The following is a 10,862-nucleotide window of genomic DNA, read 5'->3' on the forward strand; positions in this document are numbered from 1 at the left end:
TCCAGGAATCTCTTGAGTTCCTCTTTGATTTCTTCTCTAAGCCACTGGTTGTTCAGTAGCAAGCTATTTAATTTAAACATCGAATTCTTTGTTGTCTTTTAGCTAACTTTGTTTTCTGTTTGGGCTATAATAGAAATAATGCTACCATTATCTTTGTTTATACTGAAACTTGTATAATATTGCCAGACTGCTTGAAATAATTTCACATGCTTTAAGTCATCTGATATTTAAAACTCTTGACATAAATCAGTGTTAGTTTCTCATTTTATAGAAAAAGAATGAAGGCATAGAAAGATAGTATGATTTTTACATAGGATCACACTTCTTTTGAGAGACAGTATTTGAGCTCTGGCATTCTTGCTCTAGAATCAGTTGATGAGTTCGATTCCCAGCATCCCATATGGTCCCTCGAGAACCGCCAGGTGTAATTTCTGAGTGCAGAGCCAGGAGTAACCCCTGTGCATCGCCGGGTGTGACCCAAAAAGCAATAAAAAAAAAAAGAATGCAGTGTTATTTGCAAAGTCAGATGGAACTGTGCATACTGATGATTGACTTATCTGTAAAAGGGCTTTCACAGGATAACTTTTTCCCAAATGTTTTTGAAAGAGGCCTTGGGAATCTCGCCAGGAAGCCTCTGTCTAGGTGGATTTTAACCTTTAACACACCAGCCTGAGTAATTAACCAGTATCAGTTTTCCTATTTACTTCTGTTTTTCTATGTTCTTTTTATTATTTTCTAGAAATAGCTATTACATATGTCTATGCATTTTATATTATTGAGCAATAACATTGCTGGGGTTTGTCTATTTTTCCTTAGATCTTATAAGGCAACGAGATTCTTATCAGTTTTTGGTTCAACATGGTGAGTTGAAAGTATATAAAACATTGGACACACCTTTTTTTTCCACTGGAAAATTGGTATTAGGACCAAATCAAGAAAAGGGGAAGCAGCATGTTGGCTCAGATATATTGGTAAGTTTATTTCTCCATATATGTATAATTTGCAATTGCACAAGTTTGATTGATTGGACTTGTCAAACCATTAGAAATGTTCCTTTGTATGAAATTATAACTTACATTGCAGTTGTTGATGAATATATTTAGAGTCATTCTAACTACCTGTTTTGCAATGTGTACTTGATATTTTGAAGTACAGGAAGTAGACTTAAAAAGACATTTAAGAATTTAGAGATTGGGGAAATAGCTCAAAGTGCCAGAGCCTTTCTTTGCACTAGAGGAGTCTGGGGGTGAGTACAGAGCCCAGAGCAGTAGTTCTCAGTGAACTCCCTTGGTTTTTTTTTTTTTTTCTTTTTGGGTCACACTTGGGAATGCACAAGGGTCACTCCTGGCTCTGCACTCAGGAATTACTCCTGGCGGTGCTCAGGGGACCATATGGGATGCTGGGAATTGAACCCAGGTTGGCTACGTGCAAGGCAAACACCCTACCGACTGTGCTGTTTCTCCAGCTGCCCCCCCCTTTGGTTTTTGGATGTGACCTGAAACGCAAGAGGAAGAAAATCTTTCTGTTTACAAGTATATCATTAGAAATAAAAAAAATAGTGGTGATTATAGATTAAGTGTAAATCTCACTTTTCCATTCATGAAATTAAACAGTAGTTACATCTACACGTAATAGTAAAGATAGAGCTATGTATATACTCCTGTGCCCCAGCTCTAATTGTAAAATCTTCCCTGCAACATTTGTCTGTTAAGAATATAATTTTTTTTTTGTCACAGTTCTTAGAACTTTTCTTACCTCATATATCTCATGCTTTTCATCGTAAATTTGAAAACCAAAGGTGTCAGAGTAATGGTAATAGAGGTTAAGGCACTTGACTTGCATGCGGCACCTTGGTTTGAGCCCTGGTAACCCATGTGGTCCCTGAACATGACCAAGAGTGTTCTCTGAGTGTCAAGTTCTGAGCACTGCTGGGAATGGCTCAAAAATTCAAAGATCATCGTAATATAATAACCAACATTTAAAAATGTTTTGTTACTTTAGTAAATAACATTCCAGAACCTATAAAATCATGAATTTCTGAAGTATCACATTCAAAACAACTATTTTTGCTAACAAGTACTGCACTGCACTGTCCGCCCATTGTTCATTGATTTGCTCGAGTGGGCCCAATAACATCTCCATGGTGAGACTTGTTGTTACTGTGTTTGGCATATTGAATACGTCACGAGTAACTTGCCAGGCTTTGCCATGCAGGCAAGATACTCTTGGTAGCTTGTCACGCTCTCAGAGAGGTGCGGAGGAATTGAACCCAGGTCAGCCACATGCAAGGCAAAGTCTAAATAAGCTTAACCCCCCAAAATGAAGGGGAATTATGACTTGGGATTATATTAACATTGAGAGGCAAGGAACTATAAAGGTATATATGAGAGTAAATATAATATATTACTATTTTAGTGGGCTGGAGCGATAGCACAGCGGTAGGGCATTTGCCTTGTGCGTGGCTAGCCTGGCCGAGCCAGGTTCGATTCTTCCGCCCTCTCCGAGAGCCTGGTAAGCTGCCGAGAGTATTTCGCCCGCACGGCAAAGCCTGGCAAGCTACCCGTGACGTATTCAATATGCCAAACACAGTTACAAGAAGTCTCACGATGGAGACATTACTGGGCCCTATCGAGCAAATCAGTGAACAACGGGAGGACAATGCTACAGTGCTACTATTTTAGTTTAACTAGAATCCACATTTAAACGTTTTGAAATTTGTTTAATTTTAAAATTGAAAAAATTTTGAAAATTTGAGATTCAATAAGAATAACTTGAACAGGTTGGCTTTCCAGTTTAGTTTAGTTTATTTTACCGCATAAACTATACTATTAAGTAATCAGAAGTTATTGTTAGAAATAGTCCAGTTAATCACTTAATCACTTAATCCCCGTTATTCATCGATTTACTCGAGCGGGTGCCAGTAACGTCTCCAGTCATCCCGGTTGCGTGCTAGCGTAGCCCAATGGTATCTGTTCGTTCTAGGAACATGCAGAGCCTCAAACTGATCATTCAGGGTCTTGACGAAGAAGTGTGACCATTTGTAGCTGGGCGTCCATGTGATCTTTTGATGTCCCGTGGAATCCAATCAGTAATGGCTCTAGTCCAGCGGTTGTCTGTAAACCTCATTACGTGTCCAGCCCATCTGATTTTTGATGTCTTGACAAATGAGACAGCGTCCCTGATTCTTGAGCTTTGATGAAGATCAGAACTCCGCATTCTATCTGTCATTTGAGTGAATCGTGATATTCCAAGCATAGCTCTTTTGATTCCTCTTTGAGAGACCCGAATAGCGTTCTCATCCTGTTTTCGTAGGGTCCAGGTCTCTGAGGCATATGTTAATGCAGGAAGAACAGTGGAATCAAAGAGATGTGTTCGTAGCTGGAGGTTCTTTGTCCTTTTAGTTATTTCTTCAACGCTCTTGAAGGCATTCCAAGCCGCTCTCTTCCTCCTGCACAACTCAGGTGCCAGGTCATTCATCATGTTGATTTCTCGACCTAGGTATATATAACTGTTGCATTCGGAGATGGTGGTTCCAGTTGATAAGTGAAAAAGGTGATCCAAGAGACTCAGAAATCTTGGAACCCAGTGTCTTTTGGCAGAGATGCGTCCGGTCCCCACAGTAGGTTACCGGCACTGGCCCCACCCCAGGTGGGAATAGGTTTTATGCCTTGGTCTGTTCTTCCTGGAGGCTCAGTGGCTACCATCCTCAAGAGGCCATTGGAAAGTCAGGTTTGGGCCTGTAGTGATGAGACACTTGGGGCCTCACGGGATGGGGGTGGAGCTGGCCCTTTCCTCCCCAATGAGATCCTGAGTTGCTGTCCACGAACGACCTCTCTGGCTCCTGATCAAGCGCCTTAATGGCCATGATCCTAGAGACTCAGGAACAAATCTTGGAATCCAGCAGGTTTTGGTAGAAATCCCTTCAGATTTAATTGTTAACATTTCGGAATTCCAAAAATGTCATTGCAGCTGCGTGACATCATATGTTATTTATAACCAGCAATAGAAAACAAATTGTCTACAGTTGCCTTTTCGGCAGATCTGAGTGTTGGGGTAAAATTTGAAATAATAATAGTGGGTCTGGGGTTGAAGTATTGAATGAAATCAAAGTGGAGAGAGAGTAATGTGGGAATCATCTGCCCCACAGGTAGGGGGAAGTTGTGGGATGGGGAGTATACTGGGGTTTTTCGTGGTGGAAAATGGGCACTGGTGAAGGGACAGGTGTTTCATCATTGTATGACTGAGACTTAAACCCAAAAGCTTTGTAACTGCTCTCACAGTGATTCAATAAATAAATTTATAAAAAAGAAAAAAAATAAAGTAAGGTGGAGTTCATGTCCAATTCAATCAGCCTAATGACTGGCAGTACTCCTACATTAAAAAAAAAAGAAAAAAAATAAGTGAAAAAGAATGAATTAATGTTTTGTAACTGCTGATAAACTTGAACTGGACATTGACTTATAGACACTACTATGTCTGAAAAAATACACCATTGATATTAAATTAAATAGCCTTGTTTCTGCCAACTTTTTATGAACAACATCTGAGTTTGATTAAGTTCGTAGATAAGTTTATCAACCAATTTATAGAACTGCTACCTATCAATTTACAGAAATTAAAGAACAACAGATATTTCAAATAACACTGTTTATAATCAGAAAAGTCCAGGTGTGCAAAAATTTTTATGAATTTTACAACTTGATTTCTTTAATTGGCTTCAAAAAAGAAAAAAAAAAGAATAGACGAAACATATATGAGAGTTTTTCAACCATGGCTCTGTTAACATGTTGGGTTAACAAGTTTTGTTTTAAGGAATCTGTCCATTGTATATAGGATGTTTAAAAGCATTGTAGCCTTTACCCACTAAATTCTAGTAACTTACATTGTGAGTTGTTCTACAGTGGCAAAATGACGCCCACATTGAGAGCCATTACTGTAGCTTGAGTGATTTAAGAGCTATATCAAGCAGTCACATGTTTACCTCCTAATTTAAACAGACCTTTTATAAATCGGTTTATGGTTGACCGAGAGATAATAAAATTAGTATGCTGCTGACCTGGGTTTGAATCCCAGAACCACATTTGGTTCCCTGAAAACTGTTAAAAGTGATTTCTAGACAGTGTCAAGAGTAAGCCCTAAGCATTCCTGGATGTGGGCCCCAAACCAGTCTTCATATTTTAAACATATGTTATATATATAATATATATATTATATATATATATATATACACACACACACACACATATATATTTATGGGGGCCAGTGATAGAACATATATTTTGCATGTGTGTGACATTTAGTTCCTGGTACCAAAAAAGTTCATGAGATTGCTAGAAATTTGAATGCAATAGAAATTTGAATGCAATTTTTTAAAAGGTATTGTCATGGTTTTAGAAAATACCCAATTCAAGCAAAGTAATAGTATGGTGGATAGGGTGCTAGCCTTGCATGTGGCTGACCTGGGTTTGGGTTTGATCCCCTGCATCCCATATGGTCCCCACAACTCCACCAGGAGTTATCCCTGAGCATAGAGCCCGGAGGAAGCCCTGAGCATCATTGAGGTTGGCCCAAAATAAAAAATAATAAAAAAAAAATAGTGCCTAGTAATTCTTTAGTATTCACTGAAATATTTACAATTGGTGCTGGACATTTATTTCAGAATAGTGTAGAATGGGGGAAGCAGAGTCTCTGCAAAGAGTCAGTTAGTGGTAGTAGATATTCATGGAATTCATCTATTTTTGTACATTTTACCAAAAAATAATTAGTAAAAATGGGTTTTATGCTTAGAAAGCCAAAACAAATAGATATGAAACTGATATCTAGAATATTTCACTTTCTATTTAATATGTATGTTGCATTTTGCTTTTAAATTGAGGCAAAAATTTTGTATTAGATGAATTTTTCTTGTTTATTGAATTATAAAAATACCTTATTAAGAGTTTTTATCCCACTTAGGGATTAGTACTTTCGTAGGGGTTAAAAGAGGAGGTCAGGCAGGTGGTGTAGCTGTGTAGTAGATCATTTAACTTGTATGGTGGACGCTGTAGATCTTAGCACCATGAAAAAAAAAAGAGAGAGCATGAGTTCTGGAGTCTTGGGTTCATTTTGGCCTTGTAAAGTAACTATAAATGCATAAAGTTTAATCTTTTGTGTTTGTGTTTGTCTATGTCTCAGTCTATGTAACTGAGAGCATTCTGTTTTTTTTTTTTTTAGTTTTTTAAGAAAAAAATATATTTTTTAAGTGCAGGGGCACACCATGGCCCTCTCCCAGTACTATGGACCTAGTGGGATTGGGTTTGGGGCCAAGGCCTTGCATGTGCTTTTATCACGAGAGTTGTCTCTTCAGCCCAAGATTTTTTTTTTTTTCTTTTTGGGTCACACCCGGCGACGCACAGGGGCTACTCCTGGCTCTGCGCTCAGGAATTACCCCCAGCGGTGCTCAGGGGACCATATGGGATGCTGGGAATTGAACCCGGGTCGGCCATGTGCAAGGCAAACGCCCTACCTGCTGTGCTATTGCTCCAGCCCAAGATTTGTTCTTTTTAACTATTGATAACTTGTTTACCTTATCCCATCATAATCATCCCCTCCCACAGTCATTGTACTTTTTTTTTTCAGTTCAACAATTAGTGTATAACCCTTAAAAAAGTTACACATACTGGTTACATGTTCTCTTTTTTAAAGGAAAAAATAATTGGCATAAAATATAATAATTATTTGGTGAAATGTGGTAAATTAAGTAGTTACTTTTTTACTACTTTGACATTTTGCTCTTTTTGATTCATTAACTAAATTGAGTAATCTGATGTCTTGCACATGGAACACACTGTTATTTATCATTATTTATTTGGGGTTAGGGGTCATATCTGGTGGTGCTCAGGTATTGATTTTGGCTTTGTGATTAAATGTCATTCCTGGTCATGCTCTGGTGATCAAACTGAGGTCAACCACATGCAAAGCCCCTTTACTCGCTCTCTCCAGCCCAAAGCATGGAACCCTTAGCGGTATAGAAAACCTGACTTTTAAAAGTATAGATACTTCCAAACTTGATAGTGAAACCAGGAATATTTCTACTTTACCAAGCTATGAAAGCAATAAACTTCTCAGTAGAAACTAACTACTGCAATTTTGACTTGTAGTATTTTCTAATTACAATGAGTTTATTGCAGCATAACCTAAGATAGTTAAGTGATATTCTTTACAGTGATCCTGAAATTTCATAAGCTGTTGTTGCAGGCAGACAGACAGGGAGAGACCCAGGTTAATAGACTTTGGGGAACTATTAATACCTACATGTGGTTTAAAGAAGTTCCTGAGTTACTAGCCCTAAGGACATGAAGGCACTCCTCAGATGCCAAACCTTACATACTAGAAGGAACCGCCTCAGAAAAGAAACTCTTAAGAATAAAAAGGTCAGGTTAAGAAATGGAAAATGTCATCAAGAGCATGCAGGAAACTGTCGTTAACGTTATTGCAAATGACAGTGCTTCAGTGAAAGAGGGGAGAAAGCGTCCAAGCCTCTTCCTTTTGGCACAGCATCAGATGCCCAGGTGAGGCAGTTTGGGAAGAGCCTTGCTATAAACCACCTTTATAAGCTGTGCAGTTTGCATGCTTTCTCTATCCTGGAAGAATCCAGACAGAGAAGCTTAGAGATCCACTGCATCTCTACCTGGGGTGTAATACTCTTGGCTTTCTCTTCTCTGGAGAAATTGAGCTTTCTTTTCTTCTTTTTTCCCCCCCCTCGTTTTTGGCATTTTTGTTTTTGTGCCACACCCAGCAGCGGTAGGGCGTTTGCCTTACACGCGGCCAACATGGCCGACCCGAGTTCGATTCCTCCGCCCCTCTCGGAAAGCCCAGCAAGCTACCGAGAGTATTTGATATGCCAAACACAGTAACAACAAAGTCTCCAATGGAGACGTTACTGGGCCCGCTCGAGCAAATCGATGATCAACGGGAGGGCCTTTACCTTTACCTTACCCAGCAGTGCTCAGACTTACTCCTGGCTACAGGTTCAGGAATAACTCCTGGAGGGTTTGGGGGACATATGGGATGCCAGGAATTTTAATTTATTTTTGGCTTTTTTGGGGTCACACCCGGTGTTGCTCAAGGGTTACTCGTAACTCTGCACTCAGGGATTACTCCTGGTGATGCTTCAGGAACCATATGGGATGCTGGGGATTGAACCCAGGTTGGCCACTTAAAAGGCAAATTGTCCCGCTCACTTTTCTGTCATTCAGGCCTGGGATGCTGGGAATTTAACCCAGGTCAGCTTCATGCAAGGCAAGTGCCCAACCCTCTGTGCTATCGCTCTGCCCCCTCTCATGTTTTATTGAACATGCATTTCCTCCCTCCTCTCCCTTTCCCTTCACCCCACTTCTCACTTACCTCTCTGCCAAATAAAACCATTTCACTTCACCTGAAATGCTTTCCTGCAAGGGAAGATGATGCAACTGCAACACTGGGAACACACAGAAAGCCTGTGCAAAGATTGGAACTGTCTTTTCTGTTTCTGCAAGGAGCAGTGTTTCACTTCTGCCTGATCCCACATCTTGGTGGAGGATGGGGGTTTGCTTTTCACTATTTAGATCCATAGATTTAAGATGCAGTCTGATAACTGACCTATGGAGCTGGGTTAGTGCTGTTTTCCACAAGGTAGACTTCAGTTCAAACCCTCTCAGGCATTTCCCTAGTGACAGATGAATTGAGCGGGGAAGCAGTAACTTTTTTCTTGAGTTTACTCCCCCACCCCCCACTTCCTTTGGTACTCTGAGAAACAGTAGTTGGTGTCAACCCAAATGAAGAATCGCAGCATAATTCACAAAACACCCAGGAGACCTACTTATTTTAGTGGGGCAACACCGTTAAGGAATTAACAATGAAAGAAGTTTATTTCTGTATTTGTTTTCTATTGCTAATGGTCACCATAGATTTTTGTGACTGAAACAGTATTACCAGCACAGTTAGGTAGAAGGTAGGAATCTGGTATAGTAACACAGGGCTGGAATTAAGATGTTGGCAGGTCTGTATTTCTCAGAGACCCTTAGGATGAATCTGCTTTCCTGTTCATTCAGTGGATTGCAGAGTTCAGTTCCACGTGCTAGTAAAGAACTGAGATTCTTCATCACAGCTTCTAGACATCGTACTTTTCTTGCTTCTTAGTCCTCTGTGTCAGCAAATGTGGAAGTTCTTGTGTTCTCAAATTTCTGTTTTCAGCTTATCATTATTTCTATTTTCAATAGTAGAAATTCTCTGTTTCTAAAGCACATAAGATTAGATTGGGTCCGTCTAGCTGTAATCCGAGACTGAAGATTAAAGCCTACACATTTTGAATTTCCTTTAAGGTTTTTTGTGGTGTAGTTATGGAGCTTCAATTTTAAATAAGATTTTATTTTTTAATTTTTTAGGTTTTTTATGTTAACTTTGGTGACCTTTTATGTACCTTACATGAAACACCTTATATAATAACAACGGGAGACTCATTTTATGTTCCTTCAGGTAAGAATACTTAAAAGTATTTTCTTTTACACAGATTTAATATTTTTGTACTGCACATGTGTACCATGAAAATAGACCATACCATTGAGATGCAAAAAGTGATGTGACATACAAATTTTGTACATCTTTTTAAAATATTTTTCATTTTTATGGGAAATATATTGCTGTTAATACGTGAAATGAGCAGTAGTTGTTTATTGTTTGATACACAAATCAAAGATAGGGGTTTGGAGATATAGTACAGTGGTTATGGTACATTCTAATGGAAAAAATCAGTAATAATGTCTGTGCCAGCACTCTTATAAATGCTACAGTTAATCTTAAGTATCTATCCTTTTCTTTTTTTTTTTTCTGGTATGTTTTGGGGACATACCTCACTCTTAATCTTGGCTCTGAGGAGCTTGGGACCATATGTGATGCTGGGGAGTGAACTCAGGTTGGTCACATGCAAGGCAAGTACCCTTGCATTCTCTGAACCCCTTCTTCTTTCTAGTAATTTAGAAAAGTAAAGAAAAATGTTCGATGCTAGCTATGAACCTGCCTGCTGCGTAGGTTCATGTAATTAAAAAGTTATTACAAATAAATTATTTAATCTCCCTCATGTAATAAAAGTTACATTGGGCTAAATACTAAAAAGGAAATAATTCTTAGGGAAATAAACTTTTTTTCTATCACTTCTAGGTAATTATTATAACATCAGAAATCTCCTGAATGAGGAAAGTGTTCTTCTTTTTACTCAGATAAAAAGATGAAGCAAAGTTCAAATGTACGTGTGTGAATGTGTGTATATGATAAATTTGTATATATTTGTGTGTATATGATGCATAAGCACATTACATTTGTACAGCTGGGATATTTGCTTTGTAATTATTTTTTATTTTTAAAATAAAATTCTTAGTTTAGTTTTGTGTGTGTACTTTCAGGTATTTTAAGTTCTCATATACATAAATCTTCAAATTTTTAAACAAATGAACACATAGCCTCTAGTAGTGCTACATTCATTGTATTTTTATAATATGAAAGAGTAACATAAATTGTTGCTCTTATATTTCTTTGACATAGAGATCTTATTAATATGCCCATTCACTAATCTTTAGGTAAACAAATAATAAAAACTGTGGTAATGATATACATGTATTAATTTCCTTGGACCACTCCAAAAGAAGAAAACTTGAGTTGCTTTTGAAACGAATAAAAATAGATGGTCTCATTTCACCTATAAGTCTGAAATCAAAGTATCAGCAAAGTGACACATTTTGAGACTTGGGAGAATCCTTTGTTTCTTTTCTGAAATTAGTTTGAATTTTTGGGAGCAATCCTTGAAAATTCCTTGCACTGCAGTTCTAGTACTTGGATATCTTCCTTAA

The 10,862-nt window shown here is 38.3% G+C and overlaps 1 protein-coding gene across 1 annotated transcript in view; it reads left to right on the forward strand.

Annotated features, from left to right (window-relative positions):
* The window catches only part of CENPC (centromere protein C), a 44,467-nt gene extending 33,992 nt beyond the window's left edge, over window positions 1-10,475 (forward strand). Inside the window, exons 18-20 of the mRNA XM_056111405.1 lie at window positions 817-971; window positions 9,405-9,495; window positions 10,177-10,475. Coding sequence (XP_055967380.1) covers window positions 817-971; window positions 9,405-9,495; window positions 10,177-10,247 — 317 coding nt within the window. The 3' untranslated portion in view covers window positions 10,248-10,475. The remainder of the gene's footprint in view (window positions 1-816; window positions 972-9,404; window positions 9,496-10,176) is intronic.
* Window positions 10,476-10,862: the final 387 nt, after the last annotated feature.

Source organism: Sorex fumeus, unplaced genomic scaffold (genome assembly GCF_029834395.1).
Source record: "Sorex fumeus unplaced genomic scaffold, SorFum_2.1 ptg000013l, whole genome shotgun sequence".
Classification (NCBI taxonomy): Eukaryota; Metazoa; Chordata; class Mammalia; order Eulipotyphla; family Soricidae; genus Sorex; species Sorex fumeus.